This window comes from Bos javanicus, chromosome 7 (assembly GCF_032452875.1).
Source record: "Bos javanicus breed banteng chromosome 7, ARS-OSU_banteng_1.0, whole genome shotgun sequence".
Lineage (NCBI taxonomy): Eukaryota > Metazoa > Chordata > Mammalia > Artiodactyla > Bovidae > Bos > Bos javanicus.
Window position 1 is genome coordinate 41,956,729 of NC_083874.1, and position 21,220 is coordinate 41,977,948.

At 37.6% G+C, this 21,220-nt stretch overlaps 1 protein-coding gene across 1 annotated transcript; it reads left to right on the forward strand.

Moving 5' to 3' along the window:
* The first annotated feature begins 17,187 nt into the window (after window positions 1-17,187).
* On the forward strand, window positions 17,188-18,341 carry LOC133252037 (olfactory receptor 2T27-like). Its single transcript, XM_061424793.1, has one exon. The coding sequence runs from the start codon at window positions 17,322-17,324 to the stop codon at window positions 18,249-18,251; it is 930 nt and encodes a 309-aa protein (XP_061280777.1). The 5' UTR covers window positions 17,188-17,321; the 3' UTR covers window positions 18,252-18,341.
* Window positions 18,342-21,220: the final 2,879 nt, after the last annotated feature.

Consider the following 21,220-nt stretch of genomic DNA (forward strand, 5'->3'; position numbering starts at 1 on the left):
CTGGGAGGGATTGGGGGCAGGAGGAAAAGGGGATGACAGAGGATGAGATGGCTGGATGGCATCACTAAGTCGATGGACGTGAGTCTGAGTGAACTCTGGGAGTTGGTGATGGACAGGGAAGCCTGGCGTGCTGCGATTCATGGAGTCACAAAGAGTCTGACACGACTGAGCATCTGAACTGAACTGAACCATTAGCAAAGCTAGTAGAGGTGATGAAATTCCAGCTGAGCTACTGAAAGTCATAAAAGATGATGCTGTTAAAGTGCTACACTCAATATAACAGCAAATTTGGAAAATTCAGCAGTGGCCACAGGACTGGAAAAGTTAAGTTTTCATTCTGATCCCAAAGAAAAGCATTGCCAAAGATTGTTCAAACTGCTGTACAATTATGCTAACTTCATGTGCTAGTAAGGTTATGCTCAAATCCTTCAAAATAGGTTTCAGCAGTTCGATAAATTTCTGATGTACAAACTGGATTTAGAAAAGGCAGAAGACCCAGAGATCAAATTGCTAACAGTCACTGGATAATAGAAAAAGTAAGGGAATCCCAGAAAATCATCTACTTCTGCTTCATTGACTCTGCTAAAGCCTTTGACTGTGAGGATCACAACAAACTGTGGAAAATTCTTAAAGAGATGAGAATACTAGATCACCTTACCTGTCTCATGAGAAACCTGTATACAGGTCAAGAAGCAACAGTTAGAACTGAACATGGAACATGTTAGCAACATGGAACAATGGACTGGTTCAAAATTGGGAAAAGAGTACATCAAAGCAGTATATTGTCACCCTGATTATTTAGCTTAGATTCAGAGTACATTATGCAAAATGCTGGGCTAGATGAATCACAAGCTGAAATCAAGTTTGAGACAGAAATATCAACAACCTCAGATATGCAGATTGTACCCTTCTAATGGAAGAATGTGAGAGGAACTAAAGAGCCTCTTCATGAGGATGAAAGAGGAAAGTGAAAAAGCTGGCTTAAAACTTAACATTCAAAATATGAAGATCATGGCATTTGGGCCCATCACTTCATGGCAAATAGATGGGGAAAAAGTGGAAACATTGGCATATTTTCTTTTCTTGGGCTCCAAAATTACTGTAGATGGTGACTGCAGACATGAAATTAAAACACGCTTACTCCCTAGAAGAAAACTAGACAAACCTAGACGGTGTATTAAAAGGCAGAGACATCACCTTACTAACAAAGGTTCATCTCATCAAAGCTATGGTTTTTCCAGTAGTCATGTATGGATGTGAAAGTTGGACCATAAAGAAGGCTGAGCACTGAAGAATTGATGCTTTCAAACTATGGTGCTAGAGAAGACTCTTGAGAGTCCCTTGGACAGCAAGGAGATCAAACCAGTTGATTCTAAATGAAATCAGTCCTGAATATTCATTGGAAGGACTGATGTTAAAGCTGAAGTTCCAATACTTTGGCCACCTGCTGCAAAGGGCCAACTCATTAGAAAAACCCTGATGCTGGGGAAGTTTGAAGGCAAAAGGAGAAGCTGGTGGCAGAGGATTAGATGGTTTAGATAGCATCACCAACTCAATGGACATGAATGTGAGCAAACTCCAGGAGACAGTGAAGGTCAGGGGAGCTTGGTGTGCTGCAATCCCTGGGGTCACTAAGAGTCTGATGCAGCTTAGTGACTGAACAACAGGAACAACATCATATTCAATGTTGAAAAGTTGAAAGCTTTTACCCTAAATGCCTACTCATATCACTCCTACTTAATGTAGTATTGGAAGTCTTAGCTACAGCAATCAGACAAGAAAAAGAATAAAATGCATCCAATTTGGAAAGGAAGAAGTAAAATTGTCATTATTTGTAAGTGGCATGCTACTATATACAGAAAACTCTAAATTCTCCATCAGAAAGCTATTAGAAATAAAATATGAATCCAGTAAAATCCAAGGACACATGATTAACATATGAAATCTATTGCTTTGGTATTCATTAATAGTGAAATATCAAAAAGAGAAAGCAAAAATAGTTCTATTTAAAATTGCATCCAGAAGAATAAAATACCTATAAATGGACTTAACCAAGGAGGTAAAAGAACTATACACTGAAAACTGTTAAACATTAATAAAGCAAATTCAATAAAATGTAAAGAAATGAAAAGATATCTATTTCTCTTGGATTGGAAGAATTAATATAGTTAAAATTACCATACTTCCCAAGAAATATACAGATTTAATGCAATACCTGACAAAATGTGCATGTGTGCTAAGTCACTTCAGTCATATCCAACTCTTTGTGACCCTATGGACCATAGCTCACCATGCTCCTCTGTCCATGTGTTTTGCTAAATGTTTTCAGTTTCATCTCAGGTTCAAAGGATTTGTTAACAAAATAAGCCACTTGTTATATACAAATAAATAATATAAATATTTATTAGAGAATTATCTAGCTTACTTTCAATATGCTAACATTAAAGAAAAGAGAAATAGAAAGAGCAGGGAATACATCACCAGATTGTGTTTCAAACAACATCCAAACTTAAACAATATCCGTAAGTCCGTGTCACAGCACATCTGGAGTCTGAACTGGGAAAGGGTCCTTGGGTGAGACTTCAAAGATCACAGTTTGGGATTTCTGTTTATAATCCCAGGAAGGATGCAAACTGATACCATCATCTGCTTCTGCTGCTAAGTCACTTCAGTTGTGTCCGACTCTGTACAACCCCGTAGACGGCAGCCCACCAGGCTCCCCCCTCCCTGGGATTCTCCAGGCAAGAACACTGGAGTGGGTTGCCATTTCCTTCTCCAATGTATGAAAATGAAAAGTGAAAGTGAAGTCGTTCAGTCATGTCCAACCCTTGGCCACCCCATGGACTGCAGCCTTCCAGGCTCCTCCATCCATGGAATTTTCCAGGCAAGAGTACTGGAGTGGGATGCCATTGCCTATCATCATCATCTGTGAACAAATTGCAAGCCTGCTTTCATGTTAATGCTGTTCGCTTTGTCTTGTAAAACTTGAAATGTTGCTAAACCTGGGACTTGGTTGACCAGGCCCCCTTCAGGGGCTCAACAATCTCAAGATTCTTCCCCCATCTCATCTAAGATGCTGCAAGTCTTGCACTCACAGCAGGCAATCATTCACAGTCACGCATAGTAAGGGCAGTGTCCAGGCAGGTTAGAAGCAAGATCAGAGCCCTGCTCTGCTTTTTCTCTGAGCCTAAACAAGACTCTTTATTTAATTTCCCTAACACCATGGGATTCTCCAGGCAAGAGTACTGGAGAGGGTTGCCATGCCCTCCTCCAGGGGATTTTTCAACCCAGGGATCAAACCTATATCTTACATCTCCTGCATTAGCAGGCAGCTTCTTTACCACTGGTGTCACCTGGGAAGCCCCATCTGTCAAAATATCAATGACATTTTTCACAGAACTATAAAAAATCATTTTAAAATACATATGAATCCACAAAATACCCCAAATCACCGAAGCAATCTTGAGAATAATGAACAAAGCTAGTGATATCATGTTCCTTGTATTCAGACTGTACTAGAAAGCTACTGTAACAAAAACAGCATGATACTGGCACAATAAGACACATAAATCAATGGAACACAATACAGAAACCAACAAAGCCACATACCTATGGTCAATTAAACTATGACAAAAGAAGCAGTAACATATAATGGATAAAAGACAATCTCTTCAATATGGGATGCTGAGAAAACTGGACAGTTGCATATATAAGAATGAGATTAGAACATTTCCCTACATCATATACAAAAATAAACTCAAAATGAATTATCGACCAAATATAAAATATAAAAGCATCGTAAGGAAACACATAGCAGTGCAACAAACACTGAGCAAGCAGAGAACCTTTCCAAAATGGTCTAGCCCCCCAGAATCAGATGATCAGTAAGCAAATTGCAGGGCATTTATCTCATTCGTAAGCTAATTGCAAGGACAATTATGAGATCCTGCCAACTATGCCAATTATATTGTGCCCATCTTATCCTGTAACAAATGTTGTGGCTGAACCAGCCCTTGCAATTCTTATTTTGATTGCAAGGCTCTCTTTAGCAAAGGCCATCCGGAAACTTTGAAAAGATAGAGGTCTGTTATTTATAAGACCCATAAATAGCACAGCACATTTGAGCAAACATCAAAGTTTGGGAAGAGAAAGTGAGAGAGAGAGAGAGATTGAGGACCGACCTGGGATTCTGCTTTTATTGAGGTTGAAGGTTGAGGCCTAGGGTTTCACAGAGACATTCTCTTTCGGTGAACTGAAAACATAGACCAGAAATTTAAAGTGAAGAAAGAAAAAATGTGTCCCAAATGGTGATTTATTGAAATCAACCAATATTTCTAAAACAAAAAAGTCTCAGAGTCAAGCATGCAGTGTGGCCGGGTTCTGGCTCTTTATTTAGTCTTGTGGCTCAATGTGTTTATTTGAGATAGACAGACATCTTTGAATTAGATGTTTCCTTAAAATGGATGCCTCAGCAATCAGAGCTTAAGTCAAGCACTTGCATTATAAAAAAAAAAAGAAAAGAAAAACCTGTTGAGGCTTATAACACCACACATACATGGTCAATTAATTTGCAACAGTGAAACAAAGATATACAATGAGAAAAAGACAGTACCTTCAATAAATAGTGTTGGGAAATCTGGACAGTTAAACACAAAAGAATCAAGGTGAACTGCTATTTTCATCTTACACAAAAGCTTATCCAGGTTTGGTGAGACTTGAATATAAGATCAGAAACCATAAAACTCCTAAAAAAAAAAAAAAAGGTGCTAAGTACCTTGACATGAATACCAGCTATGATCTTAGGATTTTATACCAAAAGCAATGTCACCAAAACAGAAATAAGCCAGTACACTATATCAAACTAGAATACTTCTTCCTAACAAAGGAATAGAAAAACAAACTGAAAAGGTAACTTACCTCATGGGGAAAAAATTGGAAAACATTTATTTGATAAGCAGTTATTATGCAAACTTCATACAAATTCATACTACTCAATAAAAAAAATTAAAAATGGACAGAACATCTGAATTGACATTTTTCCAATAAAGACATACAGATGGCCAATAGGTGTATGTAAAAATGTTCAATGGGGCTTTCCTGGTGGTTCAGTGGTAAAGACTCTGCCTCCAATGTAGGAGTCCCAAGAGACGCGAGTTCAATCCTTGAGTCAGGAAGATCTCCTGAAGGAGGGCATGGCAATCGACTCCAGTGTTCTTGCCTGGAGAATCCCATGGAGAGAAGAGCCTGGTGGGCTACAGTCCGTAGGGTCGCAAAGAACCAGACTTGCATGCACCTAAAGGTATTCAGTATCATTAATCATCAGAGAAATTCCATTTAAGACCACAGTGAGATATCCTCTCATACCTATTCAAATGGTTATTATCAAAAAGACAAAAAACAAGTGCTGGCAAGGATCTGGAGAAAAGTGAACCCCTCCTTGCACACTGTTGGTGGGAATGAAAATTTGTACAACCACTGTGGAAAACAATATAGAGATTCCCCAAAATATTAAAGGTAGAGTTATCATAAGATCCAACAATTTCACATCTTGGTATTTAAAGAAAACAAAAACACTAACAAAAAAATATGTATGCATTGTCAAGTTTATTACAGCTTTATCTACATTGGCCAAGATATGAAAACAACCTAAGTGTCTATTGAAGGATGAACAAATAAAAAAGTATGTTTATATACACTGGAATATTTTTTGGCCATAAAAAGAAGAAAATCTTGCCATTTTTGACAACATGAATAGACTTTGAGGGTATCAAGCTAACTAAAAATATTTGATAGACAAAGACAAATTTCCTATGATTTTACTTATACATAAAATCTGAAACAAACAAACAAAAGCAGGTTTATATGTACAAAACACAGATTATGGTTGCCAAGGGATGAGGAAAATGAGTGAATGGGGTCAACATGTACAAACTTATAAAATACGCAAGTCACATAACATGGGGACTATAGTTAATTATATTTTACTGTATCTTTGAAAATTGCTGAGAGTAGATAATAAATGTTATTACAAGAAAAAATAAGTATGTATACTGACAAATATTAACTAGACTTATTTGGTGATCATTTCTCAATAAATACAAATATCAAATCATTATCATTTATACTTGAAATTAATATAATGCTGTAAGTCAATTATATCTCAATAAAATAAAAAGAAGAATCAATACCAATCCCTCACAAATTCTTTCAAAAAACTGAAGAGGATAGAATATTTCCCAACATTTTACAAAGCAGCATAACTCTGATACAAGACAGAAATAGACAATACAAAACAATTTACTGTCTCGCATACAGGGTTATCGTTACCATCTTTCTAAATTCCATATATATGCATTAATATACTGTATTGGTGTTTTTCTTTCTGGCTTACTTCACTCTGTATAATAGGCTCCAGTTTCATCCACCTCATTATAACTGATTCAAATGTATTCTTTTTAATGGCTGAGTAATACTCCATTGTGTATATGTACCACTGCTTTCTTATCCATTCATCTGCTGATGGACATCTAGGTTGCTTCCATGTCCTGGCTATTATAAACAGTGCTGCAATGAACATTGGAGTACACGTGTCTCTTTCAATTCTGGTTTCCTCTGTGTGTATGCCCAGCAGTGGGATTGCTGGGTCATAAGGCAGTTCTATTTCCAGTTTTTTAAGGAATCTCCACACTGTTCTCCATAGTGGCTGTACTAGTTTGCATTCCCACCAAGAGTGTAAAAGGGTTCCCTTTTCTCCACACCCTCTCCAGAATTTATTGCTTGTAGACTTTTTGATGACAGTCATTCTAACTGGTGTGATATGGTACTTCATTGTGGTTTTGATTTGCATTTCTCTAATGAGTGATGTTGAGCATATTTTCATGTGTTTGTTAGCCATATGTATGTATTCTTTGGAGAAATGTCTGCTTACTTCTTTGGCCCATTTTTTGATTAAGTCGTTTATTTTTCTGGTATTGAGCTACATGAGCTGCTTGCATATTTTTGAGATTAATTTTCTGTCAGTTGCTTCACTTGCCATTATTTTCTCCCATTCTGAAGGCTGTCTTTTCACCTTACTTACAGTTTCCTTCGTTGTGCAAAAGCTTTTAAGTTTAATTAGGCTCCATTTGTTTATTTTTGCTTATATTTCCATTACTCTCAGAGTTGGGTCATAGAGGATCTTGCTGTGATTTATGTCGAGTGTTCTGCCTATGTTTTCCTCTAGGAGTTTTATAGTCTCTGGTCTTACATTTAGATCTTTAATCCATTTTGAGTGTATTTTTGTGTATGGTGTTAGAAATTGTTCCAGTTTCATTCTTTTACAGGTGGTTGATCAGTTTTCCCAGCACCACTTGTTGAAGAGATTGTCTTTTCTCCATTGTATATTTTGCCTCTTTGGTCAAAGAAAGGTGTTCATAGGTGCATGGATTTATTTCTGGGCTTCTATTTTGTTCCATTGATCTATATGTCCATTTTTTGTGCCAATACCATACTGTCTTGATGACTGTAACTTTGTAGTATAGTCTGAAGTCAGGCAGGTTGATTCCCCCAGTTCCATTCTTCTTTCTCAAGATTGCTTTGGCTATTCAAGGTTTCTTGTGTTTCCATACAAATTATGAAATTATTTGCTCTAGTTCTGTGAAAATTACTGTTGGTAGTTTGAGAGGGATTGCATTGTATCTGTAGATTGCTTTGGGTAGTATACTAATTTTCACTTGTTGATTCTTCTGATCCATGAATATGGTCTATTTCCCCATCAATTTGTGTCATCTTTGATTTCTTTCATCAGTGTTTTATAGTTTTCTATATATAGATCTTTTGTTTCTTTAGGTGAATTTATTTCTAAGTATCTTATTCTTTTCATCACCAGGGTGAATGGGATTGTTTACTTAATTTCTCTTTCTGTTTTCTCGTTGTTAGAGTATAGGAATGCAAGGGATTTCTGTGTGTTAATTTTATATCCTGCACTTTACTATATTCATCAATTTGCTCTAGTAATTTTCTGGTGGTATCTTCAGCCCCTGCTCGCTGGTCGTGGACACGAGCGTCTGGGCTACTTCTGTGCTCACAGTTGCGGTTAGGCACCTATTCTGTGGGGTTTTGATTTTTTTTTCCTCCCACTTATGCTGCCCTGTGAGATTCCAAAACTCCCTACAGACCTGCCTGTGAGAGGGTTACCTACTGTGTGGAAATTTCTCCTCCTTCACGATTCCCTCCCCAGGACAGGTCTCTGTCCCTAACTCTTTTGTCTCTTTTTTTGTTTTTTATATTTTGTCCTACCTCCTTTCAAAAAGAATGGGCTGCCTTTCTGGGTGCCTGGTTTGCTCTGCCAGCATTCAGAAGTTGTTTTGTGAAAGTTGCTCAGCATTCAAATGATCTTTTGACGAATTTGTTGGGGACAAAGTGGTCTCCCCCTCCTATTCCTCCACCATCTTGGCACTGCTCCCGAGTCTTAGCAATTTGAAAAAGAATTATGAAGCCAGGGGCATTACTTTCTAATATCAAACTATATTACAAAGATATACTAAAATAATATACTAGATCAAACCTGTATATTACTGGTATCACCCAATGAAACAGAACAGACAGCATAGTGATAACCCACACATATCTCACCTAATATTCAACAAAAGTAACAAGAACACACATTATGGAAAGATTATATCTTCATAAATGGTGTTCAGCAAATTGAATACATATTTGTGTGCTCAGTTCAGTTCAGTTCAGTCACTCAGTCGTGTCCGACTCTTTGCTGCAAAATGATAGGATACTGAAAGAGGAACTCCCCAGGTCAGTAGGTGCCCAATATGCTACTGGAGATCAGTGGAGTAATAACTCCAGAAAGAATGAAGGGATGGAGCCAAAGCAAAAACAATACCCAGTTGTGGATGTGACTGGTGATAGAAGCAAGGTCCAATGTTGTAAAGAGCAATATTGCATCAGTTCAGTTCAGTTTAGTCGCTCAGTCGTGTCTGACTCTTTGTGACCCCATGAATCGCAGCACACCAGGCCTCCCTGTCCATCACCAACTCCCGGAGTTCACCCAGACTTAGGTCCATCGAGTCAGTGATGCCATCCAGCCATCTCATCCTCTGTCATCCCCTTCTCCTCCTGCCCCCAATCCCTCCCAGCATCAGAGTTTTTTCCAATGAGTCAACTCTTCGCATGAGGTGGCCAAAGTACTGGAGTTTCAGCTTTAGCATCATTCCTTCCAAAGAAATCCCAGGGCTGATCTCCTTCAGAATGGACTGTTTGGATCTCCTTGCAGTCCAAGGGACTCTCAAGAGTCTTCTCCAACACCACAGTTCAAAAGCATCAATTCTTCGGTGCTCAGCTGTCTTCACAATCCAACTCTCACATCCATACATGACCACAGGAAAAACCATAGCCTTGACTAGACAGACCTTTGTTGACAAAGTAATGTCTCTGCTTTTGAATATGCTATCTAGGTTGGTCATAACTTTCCTTCCAAGGAGTAAGCGTCTTTTAATTTCATGTGTGCTCAGTTGTGTCCAATTCTTTGAGACCCCATGGACTATAGCCTATCAAGATCTTCTGTCCATGAAATTTTCCAGGCAAGAATATTGGAGTGAGTTGCCATTTCCTCCCCCAGGGGATCTTCTCAAGCCAGCGATCGAACCTGAGTTTCTTACATCTCCTACATTGCAGGTGGATTCTTTACCACTATCCAAAGTGGATATCCACGTGTAAAAGAATGAAGTTGGGTCGCTGTCTTATTTCATTCACAAAAATTTGTCTTTTATCCAATAATAAAAGATAAAAGACTTAAATATAATTCATGAAACTGTAAAATGCCTCAAAAACTACATACACAAAAGCTCCTGACATTGGTCTTGACCATTATTTTTTGAATATGACATCAAAAGAAAGGGCAACAAAAGCAAGTATAAAGTAGACTACATCAAACTAAAAAACTTCAGCACATCAAGGTAAACCATCAAAAATGAAAAAACAATCAATAAAGTGGGGGGAAAATATTTGTAAATCATTTATCTGACAAGGATTTAATATCCAAAGTATAAAAGGAAGTCATACAACTCAATAACAAACGAACAAGTGCTCTAATGTAAAATTGGGCAAACGACCTGAATAGACATTTTTTCAAACACATACAAATGGCCAACACATACATGAAAACATGCTCAATCAACATCACTAATTATCAGGAAATGTAAATCAAATTCACAATGATATATTACCACAAACTTGTTAGGATTTCTATTTTTGAAAAGATAATAGATAAATGTTAGCAAGGATGTGGAGAAAAGGATCCCTTGTACACTGCTGCTGAGGATGTATTTTGGTACGGCCATTATGGAAAACAGTATGGCTGTTTCTAAAAAAATAAAAGTAGAATGTGCTCAACCAATCTGGGTAATAAATCTGAAGCAATGAGATTACCTCAAAGAAATATCTGAATTCTCATGTTTATTACAACATTATCACAATAGAGAAGAAATTAAAATAACTCCAGTGACAGACAATTGAGAAACTGATAAAGACAATGCTATATATGTGTGTGTGTAATATTGTTATATAAATATATAGCATATATTTATATTCCCTTTATTATGGAATATTACTCATCCATAAAATAGAAAAAAAATCTGCCATTTGCAGCAACATGAATGAACCTAGAAGAAATTATGCTAAGTAAAATAAGCTAAACTGGAAAGATAAGTACTATACAATCTCACATATACGGAATTTATTTTAAATTTTCTTAATTCATAGAAACACAGTAAAGCTGTATATGTCAAGAGCTAGATGGTAGGAATAATGGAAACATTTTAGTCAAAGAATATAAGCTGTCAGTTATAAGATGAGTTAAATCCTGAGGATCTAACATATAGCATGGTGTTATATGTCATTGAAATATTATAGATAACCATTTATTGTATAGTTGAAATTTGCTGAGAGAGTAGATCTTGGGCTTTTATATTATGTTAAGTCACTCAGTCATGTTCAACTCTTTGCAACCCCATGGACTGTAGTCTACCAGGCTCCTCTGTCCATGGGATTTTACAAGCAAGAATACTGGAGTGAGTTGCCGTTTTGTCCTCCAGAGGATCTTCTCGACCCAGGGATTGAACCCATGTCTCTTTTATCTCCTGAACTGGCAGGCAGATTCTTTACCACTGAGCCACCTGGGAAGTCCAAGGTTTTACAACCGCCTCCCCCTAAAAAGTTCCTATATTTCCTATGTGAGGTAATGAATGTGTTAATTGTGGTAGTCATTTCTCAAAGTATGCAACATATCAAATTTTCATCATGTTGTACACTTTAAAGATAAACAAATTTTACTTTTCAACTATTAATAAATCTTGGGGAGAAAGTAAATGGGCAAAGCTATCACAAATAATGAGAACCATCATCTGCACATAGAAAAGAGGTAACTCTGTCTCAAACATATGACGTGTGCAAAAACCTTTTGCCACAAGCTATGTGTTTTCCTTTCTGAGTAGTTTAACAAATATATGAAAGTTACTAGTCAATTTTGTATCTTGTTATGGAAAATAAGCTACTTGTACTTGGAGCCACTGATGCCCTAACTAGTATTTCTGAGTCACCTTTTATTCCTACTGTTGAACCTGGGAATAAAGCAAAAATCTATGACACTCATGAAAGAAATATGGCGACTTCCACAAAAGCCATTGATGTTTAGCTATGGATTGCCACCTCCCATAAAGCAACTGAAGTAGATATTCTTACGCACCTGACCAAGTGTGACTGTAGAGTCAGGATAACCATAAAAATGTCTGATATGAAACCAAGTCATGTGGTCTCCCAGGGCTACCTCAGCCCTCTCCTAGGGAATTCCTAGATGGTGAGCAACTAGTTATTTTGAGTAAAATGATTCTTGGAGGGAACTTTTTCCATCCAGAAACTCAAATAGTCACAATTAAAATAATAATCAAACTATTGTTTCTAGAACCCACAAATTACTTGATTCATTGAATTTTCTTCTTTTAAATAAGTTTGTTTATTATTCTCTTGCTGAAACCACAAAGTTTATATTACTCAATTAATTTCCTTTCCTCCATTTTCCAGTGCAAAAATAGATTGTAATAAGATAAACTAATACTCAAACCCATGATAATTTGGAATAAAATTGTGATCAGTAAAAACATAAGGTGTTTGACACTGGCATTCTCACCTAGAATTTTGCTTCATAGTTCATGTTTAAATATAATTTTTTTCAAAAAAGTTTGTTTGTTATCCACTCTTTCAAAGTCATCCAAATACTTTGCTATCACATTTTCAGCCTGTAATTTCTTTCATGTCTCCATTTTCATAGATACAATCAAAGTTCAACCATGCTATTTTGCAAACAAAAAGTATGTAATACTGGACAGTGTGTATACTTTATAGGAGGTTTCTAAGAGCCCTATACTTATTTGGTGGTGGTGGTGGTGTAGTCGCTAAGTCATGTCCAACTCTTGCAAACCCACAGACTGTAGCTCACCAGGCTCCTCTGTCCATGGGATTTCCCAGGCAAAGATAATGAAGTGGGTTGCCATTTCCTTCTCCAGGAGATCTTCCCGCCCTGCTTCAATGCAGGGATTGAACCTGCCTCTCCTGCACTGAAGGTGGATTCTTTACCAATGAGCCACCAGGGAAGCCACATTTACTCTAGATCTGTAATTAATTGAAGTCTGGGAATAGACTCCCATGAGAAACCCTTTAAGGTTTCTCCAACTCTGTGGTACACAGAAGCTGTGGAAGGACTTCATATTACAATACTGAATCCTCACATTCTGTTCTCAGACCTAAGCCAGGTGTGGAATAAAAATGTAATTAATTTATTTTCAAGTACCCTGAAATGTCAGAAATCAGGTTTCTCAAGACAAGAATTTACTGCAAAAGAGTCATAGTGCACAAGGGGATGGCAGTAGCTCCTGGAAGTTCACCAAGCAGCAGTAGCCATGGAAGAGAAAAGTTTTTTACCTATTAATAGTAGGTAAGTAATTTATAATAATTTATATTCTTCCATGCAAGAAGCTAACTCTGTTTGTTCATTCAGTCTCCACACCAAAGGTTCAGGACAGAAAGCTTTGAAAAGCAGAGCACATATGTTTGGGCCACATAGAAAGGAAGCCTCTCACAGTGAGTCGTGACATGTGAAATGCATTTCTTTTACAATTGCAGGTAAATATATAAATGATTAGACAGGTTGAATAATATCTTGATGGAGGGAGTTCCTGTAGGAAACTGCGCGTGTCCCCATGCTCTTCAGCAGTTGTCTGACAGGGTACTGAGAGCACACTGCTACATGTCTTCTCTGCATCAGTTCCTCAAGACTGCACATACATTCCATATGAACAGTCAGTAGGTTAATGCATGTCTGTAAGCTCTGACATTTACTAAGTCCTCTTGGCCTGGAGAATTCCATGGACTGTATAGTCCACGGGGTCGCAAAGAGTCAAACACAACTGAGCGACTTTCACTTTACTTTACTTTTACTATAAGCATTAACTACTGTTGTTATAATCACTATTATTAGCAGTTCCTCCACTATACTGTCTTTGGAGGAGACAATCATGTCCTCCCACAGCATTTCTTTAGGAATTACTGCCCCGGAGCCTAGGAGGAACACAAGTTGGATCTTGCATGACAAAGACATTTTTTGGACATTGTTTTCCAGAAGAAGAGTTTCAGTTCAGTTTTAAGAGCATTCAAAAGAGTAGGGTGAATCATGGATGGGAATAATCTGTACAAACCTTTCTGATAGGTTCTACCTTTCACCATTTACACAAAAATGCTTTAAGAGTGAGTGTTTCTTTGATTGTTAATCACTCAGTTTCAGAGTTTATGCAATGGAGACATTAGGATCCTTGAGCATTTAGCAGGAAATTTGAATTTTCTAAGAAGAAACTAAAAGAATTGGCACTATTTTTAGCTAAAATATCCCACAGAATTAAACTTGCTTTTTTTGTATTTCTTGAGTAAATTGTGCTCATCAATAGTTGACCATTTGAAGGCAAAAATACACATATTTTGGCAGAAAAATATTTTGCAAGAATTTTTATAACATAATGTGCATTATTTAGTCAAGACTGAGTTTGTATGGACACATACTTTATTATATTGAAATAATGATTCAACAACAAATTATGCATTAGCCAAATACAGACTTATGTGTGTGTGCTAAGTAGCTTCAGTCATATCCAACTCTGTTTGACCAGATGGAAGGACTTCCTAACCCAGGTCAGGAAGATCTCCTGGAGGATTGCATGGCAACCCACTGCAGTATTCCTGCCGGAGAATCCCGTGGACAGAGGAGTCTGACAAGCTACAGTCCATAAGGTCACAAAGAGTTGGCTAATGCATAGTTTGCTGTTGAATCATTATTTCAGTGTAATGAAGTATGTGTCCAATGGTTTTGTCAATACCTACTGATTAATGTAATTTTTAAGAAGGCAAGAACAGCCCTTATAAATCAAGTAGATCAAAGTCTCACTTACATATGAACCAACTGAATCCAAGAGCTATTCACTGACTCCCAGGCTTACAAAGATATTGATAGAACCAAGATCTTATTAAAGAAATCTCAAGAATCACTTTTACTTTATATTCCTAAATTCAAGAAAATGTAATATTGCATGATAGATATAAAACATAATATTTTCAAACCACAATATATCACATTTAAAAGTCTAATTTGTTCATCTGTGAACTGATTAATTCATACTTGAAAAGTACTTGTATATAAGCATGGAGATTTCAAAAACTGATCATCAGTGAGATGCTAGGCACAGTTTTCTTTCATATGTTTTTTCCAATCCTTTATCACTCATGCTGTTGCTGCTGCTGCTAAGTCACTTCAGTTGTGTCAAACTCTGCGCGACCCCATAGATGGCAGCCCACCAGGCTTCCCAACCCTGGGATTCTCCAGGCAAAAACACTAGAGTGGGTTGCCATTTCCTTCTCCAATGCATGAAAGTGAAACATCAAAGTGAAGTCGCTCAGTCGTGTCCGACTCTAGCGACCCCATGGACTGCAGCCTACCAGGCTCCTCTGTCCATGGGATTTTCTAGGCAAAAGTACTGGAGTGGGGTGCCATTGCCTTCTCCGACAGGATTCTCTAGGCAAGCATAAAGCAAATTAATTTGGCAGTGTTTGACTATTTCCCATTCTTAGCCTAGAATTCATTGTAATAATATAATATCATATATGAAATGAATCGCCAGTCCAGGTTCGATGCATGATACAGGATGCTTGGGGCTGGTGCACTGGGATGACCCAGAGGGATGGTACGGGGAGGGAAGTGGGAGAGGGGTTCAGGTTGGGGAACACGTGTACACCCATGGCGGATTCATGTTGATGTATGGCAAAACCAATACAATATTGCAAGGCAATTAGCCTCCAATTAAAATAAATAAATTTATATTAAAATAAGTAAATAAAAATTAAAATACAAAAAAAAAAAAAGAATCTCAAGGTATAATAATGTTCTTTAGAGAGCTTGATTCTGAAGACAGTGCAATGAAATGTTCAAAAAGAAAACGTGTCTAATGTTCTTTAAGAATAAAGCTCTGGGATTCATTTTAAAAATAATAATAATAATCCCTCTGTGTTAAATATGTAGGCAAAATGTCATATCTTACATGTGATACTTGAAGATCATAGAATATAATTTTCAAAGATGTTCTCCCATCATTTCACACCACAGAGAATGAATTTGTTAGGGAAAGTATTTATGTCAAAAAATGTAGGATGACAAACATCTTGAAGGAAAGCACTCCAGAAAAGCAATCCAGTGCACCAGCCCTGAGCACCCTGTATCATACATCCAATTAAAATAAATAAATTTAAAAAAAAAAAAGAAAAGCAGAGGGTTACCAGGGTCTCTGGTAACTTACTGCTGCTGCTGCTAAGTTGCTTCAGTCATGTCCAACTCTGTGCGACCCCATAGACGGCAACTCACCAGGCTCCCCCATCCCTGGGATTCTCCAGGCAAGAACACTGGAGTGGGTTGCCATTTCCTTCTCCAATGCATGAAAGTGAAAAATGAAAGTGAAGTCGTTCAGTCGTGTCCAACTCTTAGCAACCCTATGGACTGCAGCCCACCAGCCTCCTCTGTCCATGGGATTTTCCAGGCAAGGGTACTGGAGTGGGGTGCCATTGCCTGGTAACTTAAGGAAACAAAATTTCCCAGAGCTAAAGTGCTGCCACAGCTTATAGTGACTTTTCCTTGGAAGTGTGACACTGAGAACTCTGCTCTCTTTCCATTGACAGTCAGACAGTATACAATGTTTCTCTTTATTTCAAATAAAAAAGGCATAGGGAATATTTATGAAGATATATGAACTCATCTGTCATCAGCTGAAAAATACCACTCCTACAAACACAGATCTTAAAATTCATTGTAGGATTTTAGTCAACTTGTTAAGAGTATTTTGAAGGAGATTTTTATTCTATGATCAATGAGCAATAACTGTAAGATTAACTGGAGCCCCTGGTGGCTCGAATGGTAAAGAGTCTGCCTGCAATGCAGGAGACCCAGGTACAATCCCTGGGTCAGGAAGATCCCCTGGAAAAGAAAATGGCAACCCACTCCAGTATTCTTGCCTGGAGAATCTCATGGACGGAGGAGCCTGGCAGGCTACAGTTGATAGGGTCACAGAATCGGACACAAGTGAGCAACTTCACTTTTAACAAACAAAAGGATATGGCAGCTGTCTTTAAGTTGTTAACTGAATAAGGAAATTATTTAACTGTAAATATGCAGTTGAAAACTAAGATGAGAAGTATGAATCAAAAGAGAAAACTGAGAGATTAGCTTATAAAATGAAGTGAATAGCTTTTCTCATTAGCTGACAATTAAAATTTCTTGATAAAAGCTGGGAGAAAATTCCAAAGGAAGTTCAAGAAATCTTTCTTCTAGGGTGAAGGTAGATAGAATAAGACACTTAGAAAAGCAATATGCAAGAAATAAGAATGTCAGACATTAAGAAATTCAAACATGGGAGAAATAATGGTTAAGTAAGTGATTATTATCAAGTGGAATAAATCAAATCAAACGGATCAAATCAAACAGAATAAATATTCATTTACCAACTTTCAGATATGATCTTTCTAATTTCTAAGTACAGGCGTTTTAATTTGAGGAAGTTTTGTGTGTGTGGTTTTTTTCCCCATTTTCTCTTTTATGAGAATGTGCTGCTTTGGAGTCTGATCCGTAAGTGTATAAAGAAAGTCCTGACCAACAGATTAAATTATTTTAGCAGAGCACCACATCCTCTGCTACATTATTTTGCTTCTGCAAGTGTTCAGTTTGAATAAGGCATTTGAATGAAAATATGAATCAGAAGAATGATACCTCAACTGACTTCATCCTCCTGGGGCTCTTTCCCTGGTTCAGACATCCCAACCTCCTCATCCTCATTATCATCCTTATCTACACTGCGGCCTTTACTGGAAATGCCATACTACTCCTCCTTATCTGGCTGGACTCCCATCTTCATACGCCCATGTACTTCCTGCTCAGTCAGCTCTCCCTCATTGACCTGGCTTATATCTCCTGCACGGTCCCCAAAATGGTCACCAACTATTTCACAGGGAAGAAGAACATTTCCTATTTTTCCTGTGCTACTCAGCTCTTCTTTTTCCTCACCCTTGGCCTTGCTGAGTGCATCTTGCTGACCCTCATGGCTTATGACCGCTATGTGGCTGTCTGTAACCCCCTGCGATACACAGTCCTCATGAACCCCAACACCTGTCTCCAGATGGCTGCTGCAGCCTGGATTGGTGGAGCCCTTGCAGCCCTTGTACACACCATCTATCCAATGAACTTCCCCATCTGTGGTTCCAGAGAGATTAATCATTACTTCTGTGAGATGCCTGCCATCCTGAGATTGTCTTGTATGGACATATCAGCCTATGAGATGGTGAAATTTGTGTCAACCATTGTTTTTCTCCTGATCCCATTTATTCTCATCCTAACTTCCTACACTCTCATCTTCCTCACTGTTCTCAGGATGAACTCTCGCAAGGGCAAGAACAAAGCCCTGGCTACCTGCTCTTCCCACATGACAGTGGTGAGTCTCTACTTTGGTCAAGCTATCTTCATCTACATGACACCCACCTTAGCCCATACACCTGAACAAGACCAGATTGGAGCTGTTCTTGGCACCATAGTGACCCCCATGCTCAACCCACTCATCTACAGCCTGAGGAATAAAGAAGTGGCCGGGGCTCTGAGGAAGTGCATGGGAAAGTGTTACAATTGAGGAAATATCATATTCTACAATGTCACTGTCAGAAATGCTCTACTGTCAATATTAAAAATAATCATGGTCACTGGACTGTCATATGGGAAATATAACAGCATAAAGGAGCAGGATGATATTAGGACGCATACATATTGACATATGTCTATTGAGATGGAGCTCTTCTTAGTTCTATAGTGATGACTCTAGTTGAGTACAAACAATGTGTTACTTGTCTTTAGCTTTGGGGGAAATTACATGGGTTTACACAGATAATCTCCATCCTCTGGAGCAACTTCATTAAATCCAAAACTGATTATCATCCTATAACTACTTGGTTGATGTTTCTTTTCTTAAAATCATTATTTCTGTGTTTACTTTCATTCATCAATTCATTCTTAATGGCCTTGACTGAAGCTCTGCTGTACAAAAGATCAAAGATCATTTAATCCATGAAATAGTTCTAAATAACTCTTTTTTTCTAACCTCCTACTTGTACTCATACATAATTTTTTAAGTTTACTACATATAATTTATGTAGTTGCATTATGTCCACTTCTCAATTTTCACCATTTTTCATTCTTCAATGCTACATTAATTATTGTTATTTTTCAAGCCAATGAAATAGTTCAATTTCATAATTTATAATCCAATTCAGTGTGACTACTGAGACTAGTTAAAAATAACTACAACTAACTGAAACTTATGATTATGTGGTCTTATTTCAAGTAAAATGAGCAACAATAAAAATTTTAATTTATAAAATTATCACTCACTATTCTAGTTAACTGTTCAATTTTCTTATTATTATTGACATCATCAATATCATCATCAAAATCATGTCCTCTTGTTCTAGGTTGTCCATTTTAATGGCTATAATTGTTTGTAGTAATCTCTTATGATCCTTTGCATTTCTGTGGTATAAGTTGTAATTTCTTTTCATTTCTTATTTTACTAAGTCTTCTCTAAATTAATAAAATTGATGCATCTGTATAAAGTTTTATCAATTTTATTTATTTTTTCAAAGAACTAACTCCTAATTTTAAAAATCTCATTGACAAAGGTCAATATATAATAAAGATAGAAAATCAACAGTATATAAAACTAATCAAAAGGCCAAAAGATGAAAATAGCAAAATCATCTATAGCCACAATAAGTAGTAATGGATACACAAAGCAAAAAGATATAAAATATGGCATCAAAAATCAACATGGAGAGAGGGTAGTGAAATTGCAAGGTTGTTAAAAATGTACTTAAACTTAGATCAGCAACTTTAAACAATCATGTATTTATATAGCTTTATACAAATTTCTAGGTAAATAAATCAAAATTTATAATAGATACACACACACCCAGAAGATAAAAGAACCCATATATAACCCTAAATAGAGTCAGCAAGTCACAAGGAAAGAGAACAAAAGCAGAAGGGAACAAAAAAGTACTACAAAGTAACCCACAAACAATTAACAACATGGCAATATGTACAAACCTATCAAGGATTACACATGGAATAATTTCTCTGATCAAAAGATATAGATGCAAACACAAGATCCAATATATGTTGCCTTTAAGAGAGTCACTTCAGATCTAAAGATACACACAAACTGAAAGCATTCCTTGCAAATGGAAATGAAAAGAAAGCAGGGCTAGCAATATTTTTGTAAAATAAAATGGACTTTAGAACAAAGACTATAACAAGAAGAACATTATATAATGATTAAGAGATCAAGTCAAGAAGACATGACAATTTTAAATATATATGCACCCCAAATAGGACTCAGTTCAGTTTAGTTCAGTCGCTAACTGAATCCTAGGGAAGCTGGCTGAGAGATCCAACATGTCTCAGAGTTAGCGCTGTCTCTTGGTGGGCAGAACTGGGTCTTTGGGGGTTCCAGAGCTGATGTTGGCCTGCTGGTAGCAGGGCTTATGCCTTGCAGTGGGGTGGGGTGATCCCAAGGCTAGTGCCAGTTCACTAGTCTGTGTAGCCAGTCCTGAGGTCTTTGGCTAGCTGCAAGGCTCTGGAAGTCCTGGAGTTGGTATGTTGACCCACCGGTGGGGGGCCCAGTTATTCCTGGAGCTGATGCCTGGTGGGTGAAGCCAAATCCAAGATTCTCTGTCTACAAAGCCGTGGGTAGCTCAGAGCTAATTCTGGGTCATTGGTGTGTGGGGACATGTCTTGAGCCATAAACTAGAGGGGGGGATGACAAACTGGCATTTGCCAACACCAGCAACCACATGATAGAACATGCTCCCCAAAAAGACTCCCACCAGTGTTCATGTTCCCAAGGTGATTTCCAGCTGCCTCCTGCCTTTCTGAGAGATTCTCCAAGATCAGCAGCTGGGTCTGGCATATGCTTCTTTCAAATTAGTAGCTCTTCTCTGTATACTAGAGCACGTAAGATTCTTTGTCAGCCCTTTAAGACAGACATCTCTATTTTCCACAGTCCTCGGGCTTTTTCTAAATGAAGCTTTACTGGTCTCACAGCCTGGTCTGGGGAATTCAAGTTAGGGCTTGGACCCCTAACTTGTTAGGGAGAACCTCTGCAATTGTAATTATTCTCCCATTTGTGGGTGACCCATATGAGGGTATGCATCCTGTCTATACTGCATCTCCATCCTTCCCACCCATATTGTTGTGCTCCTTATTTATATCTTTCATTGTATGAAATCTTTTCTGTCAGTGTTCTGGTTTTTCTAATCAATATTCAATCTGTAAATAGTTGTAATTTTGGTGTGCTCAATAAAGGAGGTGAGTTTAGGGTCTTCCTACTCAACCGTCTAGGCCACCCACCAAAGATCTCTTTTCATTTAGTGCTATGACTGTTACTTTTTTGGCCCAATCAAGGAACATTTTCACTATAACAAATCTCTTAAAATATTAGTTAATTTTCCACTAATATTACTGGGATCTACTTCATTATCTCAAGGTCACAATAACAAATCTGCTTAGAATAAATGTTTTACCTGGGTTTTCTGTGAAGCTTCTATA

Bases quoted from the DNA above. Each gene is read 5' to 3' on its own strand.
- LOC133252037 (XM_061424793.1), top strand. From the start codon at position 17,322: ATGAATCAGAAGAATGATACCTCAACTGACTTCATCCTCCTGGGGCTC.